This window comes from Lissotriton vulgaris, chromosome 1_1, assembly GCF_964263255.1.
Source record: "Lissotriton vulgaris chromosome 1_1, aLisVul1.2, whole genome shotgun sequence".
In the NCBI taxonomy this organism is placed as follows: domain Eukaryota; kingdom Metazoa; phylum Chordata; class Amphibia; order Caudata; family Salamandridae; genus Lissotriton; species Lissotriton vulgaris.
Genome location: NC_141685.1, coordinates 155,722,932 through 155,745,574, shown reverse-complemented (window position 1 = coordinate 155,745,574; position 22,643 = coordinate 155,722,932). Strand labels below are relative to the sequence as shown.

The 22,643-nt window shown below is 44.2% G+C and overlaps 1 protein-coding gene and 1 long non-coding RNA gene across 3 annotated transcripts in view; both read left to right on the top strand.

Moving 5' to 3' along the window:
• The window catches only part of LOC147737922 (uncharacterized), a 288,729-nt gene extending 270,785 nt beyond the window's left edge, over positions 1-17,944 (top strand). The window contains exons 4-6 of one of the 2 annotated variants that reach the window (XR_015304733.1): positions 697-747; positions 4,460-4,577; positions 16,682-17,944. This is a non-coding gene — a long non-coding RNA (uncharacterized LOC147737922). The remainder of the gene's footprint in view (positions 1-696; positions 748-4,459; positions 4,578-16,681) is intronic. The other variant, XR_015304735.1, reaches the window with a different exon arrangement.
• A 159-nt stretch (positions 17,945-18,103) lies between these two features.
• Positions 18,104-20,437, top strand: LOC147737921 (uncharacterized). The gene is made up of 3 exons (XM_086924997.1): positions 18,104-18,114; positions 18,703-19,402; positions 19,546-20,437. The coding sequence occupies exons 1-3, from the start codon at positions 18,104-18,106 to the stop codon at positions 19,870-19,872; spliced, it is 1,038 nt and encodes a 345-aa protein (XP_086781123.1). The 3' UTR covers positions 19,873-20,437.
• Positions 20,438-22,643: the final 2,206 nt, after the last annotated feature.

Genomic DNA, 22,643 nt, shown 5'->3' with positions numbered 1-22,643 from the left:
GGTTTGGGTTTTTTATTGTTTTGCATTTTGAATTTTACTTGTTTGGTTTCTGCATAAATATGTTATATATTACCTTAAGATAAGCCTGCCTGTTCGGTGCTTAGGTACCAGGGGGTTGATCCTAGGTTAATTGAATGGCTTTGAAAGTTCATTCTGACAACGGTTGTGATTGTTGCTCATCTACCGCAAATAATAATTCCGTTTCTTACAGAAACAATCTGAAATTATCTGCAAAACAGGCAGCTGATAACCTACCAGGGTTGAAGCACCCTGTGGACAAATTGGAATATGGGACGAGTATTGTGTGGCAATAGAACCTCTAAAAAAATTCAGCTTGCAGATGAACCAAGAATCACGCTTGAATGTCACAACTTTTAAAAACAAGGTGGTCAGGAAAGTGTGAGGAATATATTGCAGCTCTTTGCATTTTGGCAGCTCCAAGCAAATTTGAGAACAGAGTGGATGTATGTAGCAGAGACGAGTCTGTTCACCCAATGTGAGTGGTGATATCCGCTTTGCTGATCTGCCTGTAGTTATGATGCTGCTGACAGTAGCGTGTCGGCTAAAAGCGATGGCGTGGCTGTTGGAACAATAAAGCCAAATAAGAGAAAGTTATCTTCCAACACCACAGTCTTCGTGACTGAGACCAGTAACACTGAAGACTCTGAGACTCACAGCAGTAATTTCTCCTTTCAGAGCATTATTGCTGCAGATGGAGTGAAGCCCAGAAGTAAGCACATTACTAAGGTACCAACAAAGTTTAATATTTTTCATTTGTATTAACTGTTTCTCTTTTGCAGCTTTTGGAAATGCATTTTCTAGTTTTGTTGCTTTTTGTTTAGTTTTTTCTTGTAGGCTTTTACCTTTGGTTTAAAAGGAAAGATGTTGTAGTGTGTGACCTTAATGCTGCAGTTTGCATTTCATTACCATCATTTGCTTATCCTGGAAAATCTCCAGGGTGTAGGAGGTGTGCTGTTCCAGAGTTCTTTCTTCAGCTTCTGGGCAGTTGTCGCTCGGTGGCGATCTGTGGTCCTGTTTCTCTGCTCTTCTTGTAGTAGCTCCTATCAGAGCTTCATCCATCCGCCAACGATAATAAGATGCCAAGAATCACCCAGCACACAACACAGCCTATGTTGGGCTAAGTCCATCTGCTCGGCGCAGTTAGAGCGAGGATAAAGTTCTTCAGACCCATCAGGCTGTGAATGTAACCTAAGGGCTTAAGATGAAATGTAGAGCTTACTGCCATCCTGAGTGGCTCCAGTCTGCTGGGTGCAGACCGATAGCTGGCAGCACCCTGGAGTATGTATAAATCAGATTATGTTGGAAGTAACCTGCAATATAGTGGCAGGCAGCACCCTGCCATAGAGTAGGATTTCTCATCGTATTTTATTTCCTGACACATTAATGGAGATTGTCTTTTAACTGGCAGAAGAACAACACTGACCATACATTTTTCTGGGTTTGTCTTTAAAATGACGTACACATTAGGAATGGCATTTTGTTCTGCTGGAATAATAACACAAGTTATCTTGCACTCTGCTATGATTTTGCATAGATTGTTGGTTGCAATGCATTCCTTTTTTTTTTTAATTATTTTTATTATCAGCACATAATGAGAAGTCAAACACAAACAGTACAACTATACCAACATTATCTATACATAGAGCTATACAGAAAGGCATAAAAATAGAAACTAAAAAAAAAAAAAATTAAAAAGTATACAAGAAAATTCATACAGTAGGAAGAAAAGAAGATAATGTCCCTGCAAAGAAAATTTTTACAGAAAGTTGCCCCAAATTTTCTCAAATTTAAGAAGAGAACTGGTACCCCTTATTCGAGCTAACCCAGCTTCCATATTGTGGATTTCATTAACCAAAAACCACCATTGCATAATCTGTGGTGGCTGTGGCGATATCCAAGCCCTAGCTACTATAAGTTTAGCACAGGATAGCAAAATAGTGACTAAAGCTTTTTGGGGTAAGGTAGTACCGTGTATATCTAAAAGTATGGCAGAGGCTGACAGTACCGGTGGTCTTGCCAATTTAAATTTCAAGGCTTTATCCAAATTGTGCCAGAAGTCTTTCAGTTGAGGGCATGAAAATAGCATATGTTCTATATTTGCACCCATAGTATCACATTTAGGACATTTGGTACGATCTGTATATAGTGGATTTGAAGACCATTTAAGAATCACTTCCGGGGTGTGATATAATAAACAAGAAGTTTTGAACTGTTGCAACCGAAGGCTAGCTGAGTGAACCAGCCTATTTATATTAGAGAGGGAGTGTGAGATCTGATCCGGATAGACCGTCATACCAAGTTTAGAGCTCCATTTCTCTGCTAGTTTGGAGCAATCTTGTTTTACATAAGAGTTTAGACAGTTATAACCAGTGCGTATTACTGATTTAATTTTAGATGAGTAGATTCAATCCCAAATATCGGATTCTGAGATAGTTAAGATTTTCATACGACGTATCAAAAAGTCGTGGATCTGAATATATTTAAACCTCATAGACTCTGTCAGATGGTACAGATGTTTTAATGTCTCAAAATCTAAAAAGCCATTAGTACCATACAAGTCCCCTAAGGTTGATATACCCTGTATTGCCCAAACACTAGCCCTGCTGTCATTAAATATCCCCGGAAGTCCTGGGTTGTCCCATAGCCTTAATTTTGAATGATAGAAGGAAGTTTTACAAAAGGACATCATACCAAACCAAATCTTAGCAATGTCTTGGGCTGTCTTAAATTTCACTCGTTTGTAAAAATTTGGGTTGTTCAATCTGAGCAGAAACATTCTTGCATCTGATTTCAACATTATAGTATGAAAGAAAAAATTATTAAGCTCGGGATTAAGTAAGGAACGAAGACGTCTTATAAAAGTTGCCCAAAAGTAAAGTTTAAAGTCTGGGAAGCAAAGGCCTCCCATATCAGTAGATCCTTTTAGTGAAGATAAGCTTTTTCGAACTTTCCTGTAACCCCAGATAAAGCTGCTAAATATTCCGTCTAGCTTTTTAAAAAAAATATTGTTCAGTGCCAAAGGAATAGAACGGAAGAAATAAAGAAATTTCGGCAGGATTTTCATCTTAATTAAGTTAATTCTACTTATAATATTTAATGGTAGTTTATGCCATTTTTTAAGAAGCTGCTTAGTTGATTTGACCAGCACATCATAGTTAATGGGAATTATATCGCTAATCTTGGATGAAATGTTAACCCCACTATCTGAGTTTTGTTCGCATTTAGTTTATAGCCAGATACATTGCCAAATTTTTCCGCTTCAATCATTATACCCTCTAGTGCTGTTGTAACATTTGATGAGTATACCGCTATGTCGTCCGCGTAAGCGGTAATTTTCAAACAGTGGGGTCCGGAGCTAAATGGGATTATCTTGGGCTGAGCCAGGAGCGCAGCTAGGAATGGCTCCATAGAAATCGAAAAAAGCAGAGGGGATAAGTTGCAATGCATTCCATGTTTCATTCAAACGTGCTTTCTACAGGGCACATACATGATTTGCTGCTGTAAAGAAATAATGCTCCTCTGTACTGTGGCAGACTCTGAAATATTGAAAAACTTCTTGATTTCTCTTTCAGCACTTCATAGTAAAACCTTTCAATTTTTGACTCAATCATTTGGCAGAAACATAACTTAGTACCATTAAAATAGTTGTGATGGGGAACATTCATGTGGGGTTAGGACTGGCCCGACCAGAGTGCTTGCTGACTTGGAGGAGAATGGAGTTGACCACCTTGCCTGGTCCGGTGTGGAACCAAGCCAGCGATGCTTTGCTGCAGGCTCATTGGCCCTGATAGCTGGTCAAGAGGTTGAGGAGGAGGAGGAGGTGAAAAGATGGCTAAGTGTACCATGAGGCTGGCATTTCAGTACATCCCTGAGAAGTGAGCTTTGATCGATGTATTGTTCCTCTTATACCACGTGCAATTCATCCTCTCCAAATCCTCAAGAATTCCTGGGTGTGAAGGGCGGCTGATTCTGATTGGGTGCTTGATAGTGCTTGATAGTTTTCCAGAAACTCATGTTCTTGATTGTTCATGTTTGTCAGTAGTTAATGAAACACACCCAGGGGTTTTATCTCTTCAGTTGACAGAAGCTACAATAAATGTTTCTTTGTCGTTGCAAAAAAATATGAATGGCCAACTAGCCTCTGTAGGACAAAGAATGGAAGGGCTGTGGAACTGTCAGTCATCTCACTGCTAAGCAGAGCAGTGTCATGCTTCACCCTCACTCAGGCCTCTGATTTTTACCAACATCCCTTAGAAGACTGGGACTTCAGAGACCATCCTTTTAATGAGAAAAACAAAACTGCAAGTCCCATAAGCAATAGTGGTGGAAGGTGTCACACATGACCTGGGACAACATCCAATTCAGCACATCCAGTTCCATTTTTTAAGTATTTGACACAAGTCACCAGAATACTAAAACTGTGTCTTTTATTTTCAAGGTTAATTAAGTAATGGTCACCAGCTTGGAAGCTCTGTTCATTCTTCAGTATTTGTCATTGATCTCCACGTGTGGCTGGTTTCGGTCTGCCCCTGCATCGATCCCGATAACTCACACAGGTAAGGAGCTTGTAGCAGCAACATGATAACCCCATACTCGTCTGTATGAAGTGCGCTCCGAGGCAGGTAACGGATCATTTTTGTGAAACGAGCAAGCGCCAATATTTACTGTGCGACTGAACCTCCGGAATAGTATACTGTGAGTTGATTTTATTTATTTATTTATTTATTTTGCGATTTCTAAAGCACCTGGTGACCCGTAGGCATCCCCGCGCTGTAAATCTGTGAAGACCAGGGGAGGGGGGAGAGGAAATGAGCTATTTGGGAAACAGGAGGGTTCTGAGTTTTTTTCGGAATAAGGCGTGAGAGGTGTGAGAAGTTGGCCCGATATGCAACGTTCGCTATTCTAGCGACCGCTATGTATCGTTCCAACGACCCTTATGGTGTTTGGTTGTAAGTCAACCTATAGACCAGCTATCCTAGTAGCGTGGATACGAGCAGTCTAAGGCTAAAGACTCGAGAGGGCGCGTTAAGCCAGCTGTTTACCACACATGTACCCCTTGAACACCCAGTGAAAGGACACCACACAAGTGTTATGAAAATAAACAGTATATTTATTAAGAATCACAACAGCCCTGTACTCTTTATGAGGACAGGGTACTAAGCACAAACCAAATCTCTTTAGCAAATACTTCAAGTGCACAATTAAAACAAGTGTCCGAGGACACGGAAAGATTAAGGTCTCGGGCGGACCCGATAAGGCAAGTCGGAAGCGAGGGACTCAGGACCCTAGAGTAAGGAGGCTATGCAGGCACCGAAATGCCGAGTTACCTAGCCACGAGGGCTGCGGCTGCACAAGTCTTACAGGCGTCGGGGTCTTCGCTGACGAGCCAGGAGCCGGAAGAAAAGGAGTTGCTGGCCGGCGATCAGTGCTGAATAGTTCGTAGAGATCCAAGCCTGGATCGGAGAGTGATGAAACCTGAAAGCAGAGGGGACCAAGTTCGTACTACTAGCCAGTAGTCAGAGGGTACCAGGAAGGCACCGGTTGGCCGTCACCTCGACCAGGTGAGTGGGCGACGCTAGGCTCTGCAGTCTCACGGACCAGGAGGCGTTGTCGGCGACCACGGTGGAGGTGCGAGCTGTCCCACGAAGGATGATGCTGTCGGCGTCGCTGGGCCCAGGATGGGGCAACAAGCCTTGGCAGATCTCAGGGCCACGTGGTGGGCCTAAGATGGCGTCTTGAGTGGACCAGGAGGGTCCGGGGTGCTTCTCGCAAAGATGGAAGCAAGGGCCAGTCTGGAGCAACCAGACCAGCAGTGATGATTTTCGGATGTCGTCACAGAAGGGCACAAGCCAGCGGCTAGTGACCAGACAACGTGCTGAGCAGCGAGCAGAAGGGCCCCACGCAGATCGTGGAGATGCTGGGAGACTGCACTTCGGTGCTGGAGCGGCTCAGGGTCGGGGCTTCTCGGACCCCAGAGCACTCACCAGAGAGTTACCTCGATGGTCGTGCTGGTTTTAAGAGCGTGCAGGTTCTGATGATGGCCGGTCCCTCGAAGTCTCGTCGCACCCACAGATCACAGCTGAGCTGATGACGTGGGTAGAGGTCAGAGGTGCCAGGGAAGCCGGTTCTCGTCGAGCTGGGCCGTCGGATTCCTTGAGGAAGGACTTACAGCAAACCGCAGAGTTCTTAGTTGGTGCCCGCTGATGCAGGGTGACTACTCCTTAGCCACAAGGGAGAAATCTTGAGAAGAGTCTTGAATGTCCTTTCGTAGAAAGTAGTTCTTGAATCAAAGATGATCTAATTTGGAAGGGTCCCCGCTCCGGTCTTTATTCTAAAGAAAGGGGTGGGTACATGACTAGGTCCTGCCCTAAGGGTGGGACCAGGAAGGGGGGTAGTTACGCCCCTCTCCCCTGCCGGACTTTCCCCAGGCCAGGGCTGTCGCCCCTGGAACTGGTTCTAACCGGCAGATGCGTAGTGAGCACCGGGGTGCCACTCTGCAGTCACCTTCTCGCCAAAGCCCTACCTACCCAGAATACACAAACCCTGTCTGGGACGGTGCGAACAGCGCCCTCGACAGGAAACCCTTTGTCCAAGTGCTCCTCGCTGGAAGGACTCCCAGCAGCAGGAGGTCAGACTCGTGTCTGTGGTGGCAGCATCCATTTTGTGGAGCTGAGGCTTCAGTTAACTTTAACCGGGGTTCACAGTTACGGACATGTCGTGTCCCTCTAGAAGGGTGGGATGCTAACCTCGCCGCCAGAATTGGTGAGAGGGCAGCACCCCGATTCGTATGACACCTTACTCGACATGCCTTGATAACGCGACACCGGAGTTACCGATATGGTACGCGTTATCATGGAACAGCTATTGGGTCTTGATTCCGCAAGCTGCAACCGGGCTCGGCTCGGGCCTGAACCTAGCTCACACGAGCCCACGCACTCTGCCTTCAGGATTGTTAAGGCCTGCCATAGGAGTGACTGATAGGAACTCGGGTGTCCATGGTATGGTTAGATATAGAGCTACTATACCTAAAGCGAAGGGTGGTTACACGTTCTTCGCCCCAGCTGTCGTGCAGCCAGTTGTGTCAAATTTAGGAGGCCAGCCAGGGGTGGCATAATACATGCTTCAGCCCCTGGCGGCCCTGGGTACACCTATGCCCTGCGTTACGGGGTCTGATAAGGTGGCCCAGTACCAATTGGTAAATGCACCTAGGGTACATATCGTAATTTAGAAAGAGAACAGCCAGGCTGTGGGTCTGATTAGCAGGCCCACAGCCAGAGAAAGTCGTAAACCAGTGAAACAAAAGCAAAAAAATCTGGGTGATCATAGGATTGCAGACCCTACTCTCCTACAAGAGGGTTCCAGACGTAGACTGCGTGGGAGTGCGTTCCATCCTGTGGAAGCTCTGACCGAAAAGCGACGACCACCGGTGCGAGCCTTCCTGAATTTTGGTACAGTGGCAAGATGTTCGGCGTCGGAACGAAGGGGTCTGAGGGCTTTATATGGAGTAACCATGTCTCTCAGAGCGGCTGGACCAACACCATTGATGAGCTTATGGGTGGTGCACAGGGCTTTAAACTCTACTCTCTGGCGGACAGGGAGCCAGTGTAGGGCTTTCAGGGCAGGCTTGGCTGAAGCTCTTGGTGGGAGGTTCATAATGAGCCTGGCCGCCGCATTTTGGGTGCGTTGGAGTTTGGCCAGGGTGGATTCTGGTGCCCCAAGATATATGGCGTTGCTGTAGTCGAGCCGGGCTAAGATAAGTCCCTGGACCAGTAATTTTCTGGATAGAGGGGGGAGAAGAGGGAGAATCTTGCGCACGGATCGCAGGAGACCAAAGCAGGTGCCTGCTGTTTTAGCAGCCTGAGTCTTCATTGTGAGGTCAGGTTCCAACCATATTCCTAGTGTTTTGATCTCTTTTTTTGGTGAGGGAATTTCACCAAAGGTGTCCGGCCAAACTGATGGTGGGATGGACGTCCATTTGTTTCCCAGGAGCATGATCTCAGTTTTTGCACCATTCAGCTTCAGGGCGGAATCACACATCCAGGTGTGGATGTCCTGGAGACAGTTCAGCAGGCTGTCTGGGTGGTTATCCAGGTGAGATAAGGAGACGACTAGTTGAGTGTCGTCTGCATAGTTTATTATTTTTATCCCGTAGGGGGCCACTACATCTTCCAGGGGGGCCATGTATACATTAAACAGGGTGGGGCTGAGCGATGACCCCTGGGGAACTCCGTTCTTGAGTGATAGTGGTTCAGAGCGTGAGTTGCCGTCCCACACCTGAAATGAGCGGTTGGATAGAAAGGATTCGATCCATGCTCGCGCTGTTCCCACAATTCCTGCCTTGGCCAAGCGGTGTAAAAGGACACGGTGATCCACCGTATCGAAGGCGGCACTGAGGTCCAGGAGGATCACTGTCACTGATCCTCCTGAGTCCAGGATACACCGTGCCTCCTCGATGACGGAGAGGAGAGCAGTGTCCGTGCCATGGCCGGGACGGAATCCTGTTTGGGATTGACGCAACAGATTGTTTGTCTCAAGGAATTGAGACAGTTGCGAGTTCACTAGCTTTTCCGCCATCTTGCTGATACATGGGAGCAGCGAGATAGGTCTGTAATTGGCCATGTCGTCCGGGTTGAGATGGGGCTTTTTCAGCAGGGCCTTAACGACTGCGTTCTTCCAGTTGGGGGGGACCGTTCCTTGGGAGAGAGATGTGTTGATAAGGTCCGTGATGGTGGGGGCTATGTTGGGGGACACAGTTTTTAGGAATCTAACCGGGGCTGGGTCAAGGGGAGAACCGCTTTTCATTTTATCCAGCGTGGAGGTTACCTCTGTGAGGGAGACTGCTCTAAAAGTGTCCAACTGTGGGCTGTTGTTGCAGGCCACTATGTCCGTGGGGGTAGGTGGACTGATGGTTGGGAGGGAGTCAAGTATCCGCAGGATTTTAGAGTCGAAGTAGTTGGCCAGATCCTTGCTTCTGTCTGGAGGGGGGGAGTGAGGGGAAGGTGCTATTGGAATGTTTAGTAGTTCTTTGACTATCAGGTATGATTCTTTTGAGGAGTTTGTCGCGGTTTTTTTTCTGTTGTCATAGAATGCAGCTTTGGCTAGCTTTAAGGCTGCTTTGTAGCGTCTCACCGCGCTATGGTACATGTCTTTGTTGCTATGGAGCCAATCTTTTCTCCACAATCTCTCGGCCTTTTTACACTCTTTACGGAGCGCTCTGAGTTCGGAGTTATACCATGGAGCATGGTCCTTAGTCCTATGTTTGTTCTCCCGATTTTTGATAGGAATGATGCTGTCGAGGGAAGAGGAGATCCAGTCTCTGAACTGAGTATCAGCAATGGAGGGGTCAGCTGTGAGACTGGGGGTAGTGGCGTCCAGAGCAATGGCCCAGTTTTCCACCGAGAGTCTGGCCCAGGCTCTGTCCTTGGTGTAAGTTGTGGGTTTTTGGGGTTTCTTGAAAGACCCAGGAAGATGGGCCAAGACAAGGAAATGATCCGTCCATGGGAGGGGGAGGGACTTAGTGAACTGAAGGGAAGGAATGTTCGAGAACACAGGGTCGAGCAGGTGTCCTTTCGAGTGCATGGCTCCTGAATTGACAAGGGAGAGGCCAAGGGCTCCCAGGTCACAGATTAAATCAGAAGCCCCTGTATCTAGTGGATCATCAAAATGTATGTTGAGGTCTCCTGTAATCAGGAAGTTAGATGTTAAATGGGCCAGGGATGAAACGGTTTCCAGGAAAGCGGCAGAGAAGGGGCCGAAATGCCCTGGGGGCCGATAAACCAGGAGGCCTGACAGGGAGTTGGTCGGGGAAAGCAGTAGCGTAAAGAGGCAGCTCTCCGACTCCTGGCTCTGAATATCGCTGGATCGACAGGTGAAGTAGTCACGATAAATAATGGCTAATCCCCCTCCTCGACCAAGAGGGCGGGGTTGGGACATGATCAAAAAGCCCGGGGGTAAGGCCAAGACTATGTCGGAGTTAGAATGTCCAGTGATCCAAGTTTCGGTTAGGAAGAGTATGTCCAGATCGAGATCGACGATCAGATGGTTGATGAGTAGGGCGTGCTTGGGGAGCGATCTACAGTTGAGTGTCGCTATTTTGAGGCCTGGGAGTTGGACAGCCCGACTGGGAAGGAGTTGGTTCCCTGGTTTACAGATATTACATCTAGTGAAAGGTACATTGGGGTCGTACATTACATGGCAGGTGCTGTTCCTGGTGGGTCTGAGGCTGAGAAGATCTCGACGAGAGTAGCTTATCCTTGTGGCGGTAGGGTCCGGCATAGAGACTGGCCCTAGGCCCGGTCGTATATGAAGAATGTGTATACTGGACTGTCATTTTCCTCATCATCTCTTATGATATGTAAAATATAACACAACACACCTGGAGGCTAACACATCTATCATACATTTAATGCAAAAATAGCAAAAGTCCAAGCAAACTAACAAGTGACAAGTGTCTTTGCAATGGACGAGAGCATCCACCCTAAAGCAAGTTGGAGTATATAATGCTAATGATTCACAATGTATTTTTATGCACTTTCCTCCTAATACTAGTAAACCAAACATGAACACATGATAAAAACAGTTACTGAAACAACACTAATGAGTAGGAGGCAGGATCTTCTCTCGAGAGGAAGGTGAGTCTGTGAGGTGCAGATAAAAGATACACAGACAAGCTGCAAAATTCACTGTTTCTGGACATAACACTTCTGTTTGTCAATATTCAATTTACTACAATAGAATCATATAACTTTGCAGGCACATTAAGGCGAACAGACTATTGTAATTTAGTAATGTAATATATCCATGCACATTGTGGCGTTCATGTGTAACCAATTATCGGTATTAAAGAAACCAGTATATCCAGTTATGCTTTCTCAATTCTTCTTCCTAGAGGCCACCACTGCTGCTATCCAGCTGTATTCAGCAGTGTCTCCTGTGACCTGGAATCCTGCATTTAATCAATACCAAATGTTGGCAATGCTTCTAGCCAACTCCGGTCACTGGTGCCATTCGTAACCCCACCACCCATGGGCCTGTTATTCTTTTAGCCAGCTCCAGTCAGTAGTGGCCCCTTGGACCTGTATGTAAGCCTACTAGCCAGCTCCTGTTAGTACTTCCCCCTGGGACCTGTTATAATTCTAGCCAACTTGAGTCATTAGTAGCACCTTGGGACTAGTGATCATACTAACCAGCTTCAGTCAGTATGGGCCCCCTGAGACCTATTATCCTGCTAAGTAACTTCAGTCAGTAGTGACCCCTGTACCTTAAATCCTGCTAATATTCAAAACCAGAGGTCAACTCTACTACCAACCAGTTCGAATCAATATTGACATGTATTGTTACCTGCTTGTAATGAATACCAGAGGCCAGCGTTGTTGCTAGCCAGCTCCAGTCACCAGTGCCCATCACATATTATCTTCAATAGGATCAATGCCCAGGGCCTGTGCAGCTGCTAACCTGCCCTAGTCAGTAGTGACCTCCCAGACCTTTTATTCTGCATATAATCAGCAAGACTTCGGCCCTAATAACACTCACCCCCACATCCTTATGGTATATTAGCAATGTAATGTATTTACTTACATCATACTGTAGGTACCGCACTATATCACACGATCCCAAAAACAAAGAAAATCAAAATGTCCCTAACCGTTCAGCGCTCCACCTTGTCAAAAATGACCAAATCACACCAAGCACTATAGCCTGCCACATCTCATGGCACACTGAGCCACAACATGACAAGATACCACGACAGGGATTTGGGGCCATTAATCCTCTGTTCGAGGCATGTGTGCTGTTGATGCACAAGCTTTGCATACTCCTGCCATCTTGTGTTGGGTTCCGGATGTTTGCAAGTTGTTTCATTGTTACCCCTAGATTTATATTCTGGCGTAAAAATTACCTGCACCACTCCTTTTTGATCTGGGTTATTTAATTTAATTTGTTGCAGGCTATTTTCACCTTGAGCATGCTCAATTAACCTTCCATTATGATTACTAACAGTTTGAGACCATGATTGTCGATGTTTATGTAACTGCTTCGTTTTGGTTCCCAGATCGTGTGGTAATTTAATATCCTTCCAGGTTTTTAACAAATCTCTATTCATTTCATCCCCTCTGGTACTCTCACTCTTTGCTCTATTTGTTTCCAATTGTGATGGCTTATTTTCCACCTGTTTATTACTTTCCTCCACTTGCAGCATTTCTAAGGACTAAACTTTCCCATGCTCTATCATTTTTATACTATCGGCTTGATTGTTTAGGCATTTATTTTTTATAACTGTTTGTATCTCCGATAGATCCTTATTAAATAGAGGGTAAAATGGTTTTGTTGGAGACATTTGTTTACCCTCACCTTCACAATGTGATATTTGTTCATGGTTGTTTCTAGTGTTCAATCTCACTATATCTGATGCATTTGTATTTTTCATACTTTTAGAACCTTTATTTCTTGCTTTCCGTAGTTTTTTCCTCTGTCTTTTGGATATATGAACTTCTGGAGCTGCGTCTGTCATTGTTGATTGTGTCGAGCATAGGTTTATCACTTCTTGATCTTTTGTTTTATCATCTATTTTTTCTTTAACAACAACAGTATTGTCTTTACATTTTATTGTATCTTTATTGTATCATCAGTCGGTCTTGATGGGTTGAATTCCCACATTAGGAAAATTCCCTTTTACCTTGTCATTTATTGTTTTTAAAATATCCGGAATGGTAGCTAGTTTGTTAATTAGTGGGGCACAGCTACACTCTGCATACGTAGATATTGGCTGAGATTGTGCCCTTACTATTAGATTATTTTGTGTTGTTATCTTCTGCTCAGTTCCGGAAACAGAGGATGCCGTAGCACTCAAGAGATCTATTTGGACCTCCTTTTTGTTGGACTGATATGTTAAAGCTTCCAGAGTTAATTGCGAGGTTTTGAAGAATAAATCCCAAATTGCTCCTGCGTTCCCACTTCCTGGTACCTGAGTACCTGGGTTATGGTGTTGCCCATTTATGAATGATAGGTCCTTATACTCCTCTTTTTGTTGTCCTTGAAAATCATGTCCCTCATCACAAGAATTAATGAATTGTGGAGTACTATTCAAAACGTCTTTTTGATATGGAGTACTCCAACGCTGCAGAGTTTCTGGGTTGCTGTTGTATTCGTCCTTATTAATTTAAGATCCTTTATTTTGATTACATTTCGGCTGGTCCTGTTTTTTAACTGAATTTATTTTAGACAGAGTAAGATCCGATTTCAGTGGGGAATTGGCTTCCCTTATGATTTTTACCCCACCATTTAGTTCATTTGGAGCTTCTTGCTCTCGTTGATTTATTTGGCCCAAATGAGATGGTTCCCCTATCCCGTTAGCTGTTCTGATTTTTACTTGCACTTTATTGGCATTGGCTGCCTAGTTGGTAGTAATTGCTGAGTATCTCACATTGTTAGATTTGTGCATTTTGCGTCCTCTTCTTGTGAACGAACAATAAGTGGAATAGTTGACATCTCTAGGTCCGTTATTTGACCCCAATGGTTGACTTAGTCCTTAGTTGAATTTGACATTTGTTCGACTTCAGCTTCAGACTCAGGGTGGCCTGGTTCACTTACTCCTTGCTTAGGGGATATAATATTTGTTCTACTCAGTGGTTTAATTGGAGTTTGAAGATCACATTGGTTAGTTATCAATGTTGTATCTTTCATAAAATCAAACTTTGACGGCGACTTTCCCAGTTTCCCAAATGTATGGACCTTAGATGATTTAAAGGACTATATGTCACCTGCTATTTTATTTTAAACGTATCTAATATTAGTATTTGTTGTATTTTTCTTTTCCTTTTGATAGGAGGGAAAGGTGGCCGCTCCTTTCCTGACCTCATAATACGCCCTCTAAGGTGAAGAAGTCTTGCTTCTTTCAGAGACTCAAACGGGCCAGTGACAAGACCAAACAGTGCTTTGATTGGACAAAAACACCTCCAAACACCTCCAAGGGAAAACATCCCCAAAGCACACCTCAGTACAGAATCCGCCGGTGCTGCTGGTTACTTAGTTAATTAACTAATTAATTAATCAATTGATTAATTGCCGGGCTCCGGGTAGGGCTGTAGTCTAGGCATGCATAGTAATTCAGGGGTCGAGGGGTGCTTTAACAGGGTCAAAGTCTGTTGTCACTTTCCCCTTTGTATAATTTCTCAGATTTTGTATTACAGACTTATTACAGACCCCAATGGCTCAGCGACCTACGGACCGATCAACCTTAACTACTCGACACATGCCACACACCACTTGCCACTTATCACTCACCACTCACTGTTCATTGCTTTTTCGTTGCTATTCATCGCCGTCAAGAGTACAAGGGAGAATGCTGGCAATCGTTCAGGAGCAAGAGCGGAATCCAGAGCCAGTCCCACTACAGACGGCAGATGTAGGCACTTCCCTCCACTCCTCTGCTCAGCTCTGCTCTTCTCAATGCTTGGTGTATACGTAAAATCAGGCGGCAGTTCCCTGAGTTCTGAGGAATGATTGAAGCGTGCGATGTCGGACCATAGATGCGTCCATTCCTCATCGGAAATAGGACGGTGAATTAAGTCTTTCCACATAGACATATACCGGGGGCGTGTGCAAATCACTGTTTTAAGGAGGAAGCTATAGATAAATGAGATCACCCCTTTCATGTTAGCAGTCTTGGTGAGAAAGGCCTCAAATTTTGTGAGAGGTCGAAGAGCAGCCTTCCGTATCTGAGGTGTGAGGGCCCAGTGCATTAATTGGATATACTGATATCTTTCCGTGTTCTTCAATTCAAAGACTCTTTGACATTGATCAAAAGTAAGGGGATCAAAATTGTGTAACAAATGTATTAGAGCTAAGCCGCCTCCCCTTCTCCCGGCATCAAAGGGCTCTCATGTTGGGCCGGGGGTTGAAATGGATTGGAGTGATTGGGGATGGAAAAGAAGTCCACCTGTTGTTGCCCGAAATTGAGTCCCATACTTTAAGATTGGTGCGTGTGGGGCAGCTAAGGTCACCCTGGCAGCCTCCTGGAAGAGAAGGGAGGCTCCAACTATTTCCCTATGGCACTCTCGTCTTTGGAGACTGCTTAGCCTAGAAGGTATGGCTGATATTTTCAGGGATAATTATAAGAATTTCTAATTTAAATGGGTCCCCTTGTCTCCTTCCTCTCCCGGGGCCGTCTGTCAGCGGTGTGTCCCTCCACCATCAGAGCCCGCCATCTCTTCCAGTTTTGATCACAATTCCAGTGTCGACCAATCTCTCGTTAGTATGAACACGCCGCCACGTCGGGTGGGGTTTGTTGTGTGTTTTTTTCTTTGTTCCTTGTTAGATTCATAATTACTTATCCCATGTTAGGATGAGTTTGTCCACGCTTTTTGGCTATTCCGCATACAACACCTCGGTGGAGCAACCTGGAGAAATTACCGTTACAGAAGGCCGTTGAGTTTTCTTTAGACCTATCTGCTGGCTTAGCAAAGTTGCATGATCTTCTTTTTTTCTTTTTTATCTCTCTCTCTCAGCTCCGGGGCACTTAGAAGCTGTATCTTTCATTTGGTTTATCTAATAAGAGGAGGAGCTGGTTTATATTGATGAATGCACTTTGTCCACCTGTTGAGGCTTTCTGATCCATGCGTGGGACCAAGTGAGGAAGTCATTTTTGCCTGTGGACTGTGGAAAAAAATTATTAATAAACACATTTTTGACAAAAATCAGGCGGCATGCCAAGGCTCCTCTGTGCGCCTGGGTGCCCTGCAGCAGCCGCCGCACGAGCAGCACCAGCAGCGCCTTAGCACCGCGGTGCTGGCAGCGGCCGTTCCTGCCCCCACAGCAGATCCGTAGAACTTAAAGCGCCCGTATAACAGGACGCGGGTGAAGCGGGAACCGGTCACAAAACAAACCCTGGCAGTCGTCCCAGGCTCCGCTCTGCTTGCTCGTCAACTCCTCCTCAGCTCGGCCCCTTGGCTCTAATCGATATGCTCTGCACTCAACGCCGAATCACAGGCTGACAACAACTGTGAACACCAACAGAGGAAAGAATTGTGTGTTTTCCCCAGTTAGTTAAAAAAACAGCATAAGTCTTGGCTGCTTCTGCTGCACCCAGAGTCTTATGCGTCTTTTGAGTCTAATTTTTCTGTCTGGAAAAAGATTGTGTCCTGGTTTTCTGCACCCAACTGATAATCAGGTGGAATAAAATGAACACATGAAAGTACGCCTTAATTCATTGCCCTTGATTCACACTCTGGACCATAGTTGAGGGATAGGTCTAGGCATAGTCCTCGCAGCACACAATAGATTTGCGTGCGGCAGAGGCCAGAGCTCAAAAGTCAGGAAACCAGATACAAGTAGGTGGTAACTCAGGGCAGGGGAAAACGCCTAAATTAATTAATAGCATATATTTTTTTAATATCTGTTTGCTGCCAGTCCATATGACTTTAATATCTGCCTTTGGGATTCTATGTTGCAACTCCTTAGGGTACATGTATCCTTTGTGAGCTTAATAAAATGCTGAAAATTCTACAAATCCTCACTCCTACATCCAAGTACTCTCAGGCTACCATTCTACACTCTGCTCTGTCTGAAGAACAGCTCAACACTTTCAAAATTCTGCATTGATTTGGCTTGTAAATTATATTTTTGGAAATGTACATGTATTAACTATTTAATTTTAATACTATAGGTGATTGAAATACGGACGAAGAAAGCAAGATTTAGCACTAAGCAACTGAATGTCAGTGCCAAAAGAAGGTTTATTTTGAAAAACTGAAGGACATCCAGCATTCTACGTTTAAACAATTTCCAAAAATCTAAGTGTGGCGAGGAAAGTACTACACCTGTAAGTGAAGTCTCTAATTTTGCATTTCATTAACCCAGAGCAAAGCCATATCTGTGCACACAGCATCAGAAATAATGTAGAAAGACCACTTCAGCATCCTCATCTGAAATATTATCAGAAAGACAAATTGCCTCAGCATGACAGAATAACGTTCATCTAAAGCATCATGTAATTCCAGAGAGGAAGCACACACTGCATAAAAGAAAGTTACAACTAAAGGTTTCATCTGGATACCATCAAAGAAAAGACGCTGAAAGAAGACTCCGAAGCTGACACGTTAACAACCAAAAGATTAGAAAATCACCTTTGTTCAACAACCGTTTTTAACCAGTTACGCAAGTTTGAGACTATCTGCTTCGGGATATAACACCTCGACCCACTCTGCTCACTCTGGCGAAAACCTTAAAAATGCACCACTTTATTGTGTTAATGGCCATCTCAGATTGTTTCCTTTTTAATGTGTACTGTTCTGTAATTCTATGTAAATCGCCTCAACATTATCTGTTGTGCAGGAGTGATATGTAAAACTGTTAAATATAAAAATGGATTAAAGGATCACCATTGCGCTATAGCTAATGTAAATAAATCCTCATCTTCAGAACTACAAACCTTAACCTTACACCAAACATAGAAAGGGTAGAAGGAACTGATGTTCAACGACTAATGATCCACAATAGTACTGTGCACGTTCTAACTCCCTCAGTTACTGCCATTACGTCAGTGCAAAAAGGAACTTATCAATTTAATCATTAAATATCAGACTAACACCGTATTGCTGCATTGCTAAGAACCTATACAAATAGATTTGAGAAAAACTTCAGTCACAAATTAAGTTGCTGCCGGAGAGGCTATTACCTAAAGACTATTATCTGCTAGAAAAATTTCAACAGGTATTACAGGGCTGCTTCCAGAAATAGTTTGCTCAATTCAAGTGTTGAGAAGATTACACACAATTTTTAGAGATAAGTGCTGAACATTATCTAACTAGCCCGAAGTTGGGGAAAAAAGTTACCTGTGCCCAAAAAGATACAGCCATAAATCTTATCTCACAGAATTTGACAGAATGCACACAGGGGGAAACCACTCTCAGTGCAAAGTATGCCAAAAAAGTTTCAGGCGTAAATCTTATCTCACTGAGCATATGAGAATCCACACTGGGGAAAAACCTTTTCAGTGCTCTGAATGTCAGAAAAGGTTTAGTATCAAACCGAGTCTATATCGACATGCATTAACCCACTCTGTGGAAAAACCTTACCAGTGCGCTGAATGCCCAAAAAGTTTCAACCGAAAATCTTATTTAACTGAACATATGAGAATCCACTCTGGGGAAAACCCTTATCAGTGCTCTGAATGCCAGAAAAGGTTTTGTAACAAACAGAGTCTATCTCGACATGCAATAACCCACTCTGTGGACAAACCGTATCAGTGCCTGGAATGCCAGAAATGTTTCAAAGACAAAAGCAATCTCACTCAGCATATAAGAATCCACACTGGGGAAAACCCTTATCAGTGCTCTGAATGCCAGAAATGTTTCAAAGACAAAAGCAGTCTCACTCAGCATACAAGATACCACTCTAAGGCTAAGGAAAAACGTTATCAGTGCTCTGAATGCCAGAAAAGGTTTTGTAACAAACAGAGTCTATCTCGACATGCAATAACCCACTCTGTGGACAAACCGTATCAGTGCCTGGAATGCCAGAAATGTTTCAAAGACAAAAGCAGTCTCACTCAGCATACAAGATACCACTCTAAGGCTAAGGAAAAACGTTATCAGTGCTCTGATTGCCAGAAATGTTTCAGTGATCAAAGCACTCTGACTCGGCATACAAGAACCCACACTGGGGAAAAGCCTCACCAGTGCACAGAGAGAAACCATATCAGTGCTCTGAATGCCAGAAATGTTTCAGTTGCAAAAGCAGACTCACTGAACATACAAGAATCCACACTGGGGAAAACCCTTATCAGTGCTCTGAATGCCCAAAACATTTCAAACTTAAATCACTTCTGACTGCACATGTGAGATTCCACACTGGGGAAAAACCTTATCAGTGCTCTGAATGCCAGAAATGTTTCAGTATAAAAGGTAGTCTCGCACGGCACATAAGAATCCACACCGGGGAAAACCGTTATCAGTGCACTGAATGCCACAAATGTTTCAGTCAAAAAGGCTGTCTCACTCTGCATACAAGAACTCACACTGGGGAAAAACCTTATCCATGCTCTGAATGTCAGAGATATTTCAAAAAGAAAAGCAGTCTCACTCAGCATATAATAACCCACACTGGGGAAAAACCTTATCAGTGCTCGGAATGCCACAAATGTTACAGTGATAAAGGCTGTCTCACTCGGCATATAAGAACTCACACTGGAGAGAAACCATATCAGTGCTCTGAATGCCAAAAATGTTTCAGTTTCAAAAACAGACTCACTGAACATACAAGAACCCACACTGGGGAAAAACCTTATCAGTGCTCCGAATGCCAGATATGTTTCAGTATTAAAAGCCATCTCACTAAGCATATAAGAACCCACACTGGAGAAAAACCATATGCCAGATATGTTTCAGTGTAAAAAGCCATCTCACTCAGCATATAAGAACCCACACTGGGGAAAAACCTTATCAGTGCTCTGAATGCCAAAAAGATTTCACACTTAAATCACTTCTAACTGCACATGTGAGATTCCACACTGGGGAAAAACCTTATCAGTGCTCCGAATGCCAAAAATGTTTTAGCCAAAAATGTAATCTCAATGACCATGTGAGAATCCACACTGGGGAAAAGCCTTATCAGTGCTCCAAATGCCAAATATGTTTCCGCCAAAAATCTAGTCTCACTGAACATGTGAGAATCCACACTGGGGAAAAACCTTATCAGTGCTCCGAATGCCAAAAATGTTTCAGCCAAAAATCTCATCTCACTGAACATGTGAGAATCCACACTGGAGAAAAACATTATCAGTGTTCTAAATGTCAGAAAAGATTCAGAGGTAGAGATGGTTACATGCACCATAAGAAAACTCACCATAAAAAATAATTCAGTGCTCCGAATGCCAGAAAAGCATCAATTTTAAACGCAATCCCACTCTACATGAGCAGACGCACACAGGGAAAAAACATTACCAACACTGTGAATGCCAGAAATTCCTATTTGATTGGCACAGCCTCACTAAACGACTCCATACTGATGAAAATCCTTATGAGTGCTCTGAATTCCAGAAAAGCTGCAGAGAAAAACACTTTCTCACCATGAGAAACTCCACACTGGAGAAAATCCTTATGCCATAAAAGCTTGAATCTGAAAGACAGTGTTATGCTTCATGAGAAATCCCACTCTGGGGAAATACCTTATGAGTGCTCGAAATGCAAGCAAAGTTTTGATTACAAAATACTTCTCACTTGTCATGAGCGAACTCACACGGGAGAAAAAAGCCTTATGTGTGTTCTGAATGTCAGATAAGGTTTAATCACAAATACAATGTCATTTCACATGAGAGAATTCACACTGGACTAAAGCCTAATACAGGAGGGGAAAGCCAGAAACATTTTACTGAGAAAGGAGATCTCACTACACATGAGGAATGCATCCACACCAGGTGAAAAGTAAGGCGTATCTTGAGTTGCAGAAAAGCTTCTCACAACCTAATTTTACATGAGAGACCACATATTGTAGTTGCAATAGGATTAATCAAGAAACTCTTGCAGGATACCTGAGGCTGCTTTTTATTGCAACAAAATCCACAATTTGAGTATCTGAAAGTTACAAAACTCTCAAGGTCTTTACTTGACACAGAGAAGTGTTAGTACTTGCAAAAATCAACTAATTGCCCAAAAAATTACAATATTAATGTCTTAAATTTACTCCACCCAAAAGGTTTCTACTCATCTTTCTTTCTTAACATATGACTGATATCTATATTTTCATCATAAGATTAAGCCTAGGCGGAGTTCCGCAATGAGGAACTCCGCAAAGTGACAAAAACACTCCGGCACTGCAGCGGAGTGCGTAAGGGTCATGCCGTTTGTGGTGATTTTGATCTCCGGGTGCAGCGCATGAGGTTGCAGTTGCTTCTACTCGATCTGCAGCTTTGTCAATGCGAACGGAAGGTTTCTTAACGCGATTGGCTGTGACCTGCCACGACCACTTGCATTGGGAAATCCAACCACCCGCTTTGAGAAATCTCGCCAGGAGGATGATTTTGCTCGCCAACTGGACCATGGCGAGTTAGAGCAAGGTGCTTGATGTTAAAGAGCACAAGCATGGGAAAAAACCTTGCTATGCTCCACGAAGCGGGGTTTTTAGAAACTCTGAAAGCTCCACAGAGTATGGAAAACTCCGCGAGCGGAGTTCACCACCCAAAATTAGATATTATACAACAGCAGGAAAACATAACAAACCAGTTACTTGCCTTCGGTAACGCTCTTTCTGGTGGATACTCCTTTACCTGCTGATTTCTCACCTTGTGAATATTCCCTACACGTCAGACTGGATCCTCAAACTTTAAAAAGTCCTGCTGCACGCAGCAGGAGACATTGTGCAGCTCAGTGTCGATGTCATTCTGCTCCAGAAGTGAGAAGTGGAGACCCATATAAGCACTTCTCAAGCGCACTGTGAACAAATACAGGGGTCTATAAGTTTATTATCTCACAGGTCTGTATCACATATGCAGGCCCTGGGCAGATATGAATTCTCCATTTTTATCATGATTAGAATTCAGATGAGGCCTTTTAATTTCCAAAAATTCTAATTGTACTCTCAGCAGCACGTGTATATATAAATCATGTAGTGATGACTGCACGGTGCTCAAGATGAAAGTGATATGATGATAAAACAGTCGGATCCACATTTTGTACACAGAAACCGGGCTGTAAATATCTTTTTGTCGAATACACGTTAAGCAAAGGCGATTGTTGGAAAACATCATTCTTATGAAATAGTTCCTGTATAGTCAATGTTTCGACCGTTCCAGTTAATTACCATGGTCTCAACAGGATGGTAGATCGCCTCCTCTCCCATATGCTTCTCACACTATATTCAATACAACCGAGTATCTCAGGGCAGCCTACCTGGGAGGAAGTCAAATTCAACTAAGCAGTTCCAGCGCCTGTTCATTGGACCAAACAACTGCAGCCAGTGAATCCTCGGCTCACTGTCAAACAAGTTCAAGTGTGACTCTTCCTGATGAGACCATCGTCATTGACTGTCTTGTCTATGAGAAGTTGCACCAGCCATCCTGTGATGGTGGGCCGGAAGACCTTCACCGCCAAGTGAAATGCTCGCAACTCCAACAGCTTGATGTGGAGTTGTGTCTCTGCCGGTGACAAGGAATTCCTAGTCTCTGTCTCCCATATGGCCTTCCCATCTCAGACGTGATACATCCGTCGCCACTGTTGAGTCTGGGTGGAATAGGGAGAGGGGTCTGCCACTGGCACAATCTAATTCACTGGAGAAAATGTTGGATACTGCCTACAATAGGGTGAGTCAGTGTCTGGAAGGACACCAAGAGGTTTTGCAGCTGCGCCAGTTGTAGCAGCAGGTCACTCAGTGGCATGATGTCTTGGACGTTGCCTTTGTGTGCCATGGCCATGAAAGAACTTGGAGACCTGTTGGGTTTGCAGCAGGTTCTGGCGCTGGCAGTGTTGAAAAACCCTACTGTAGCCAAAAGGGGATGAGATTTGTGATGAAATTGCGTGGCCGAGGCAGACAGACCCAAGGAATCTGTCTGGGGCCCAGTCCGCTTTCTTGCTTAAAAGGTGAGAGCCATTGAACAGCTTGTCCATTAACGATGCTTGGGTATCTTTAGAGAA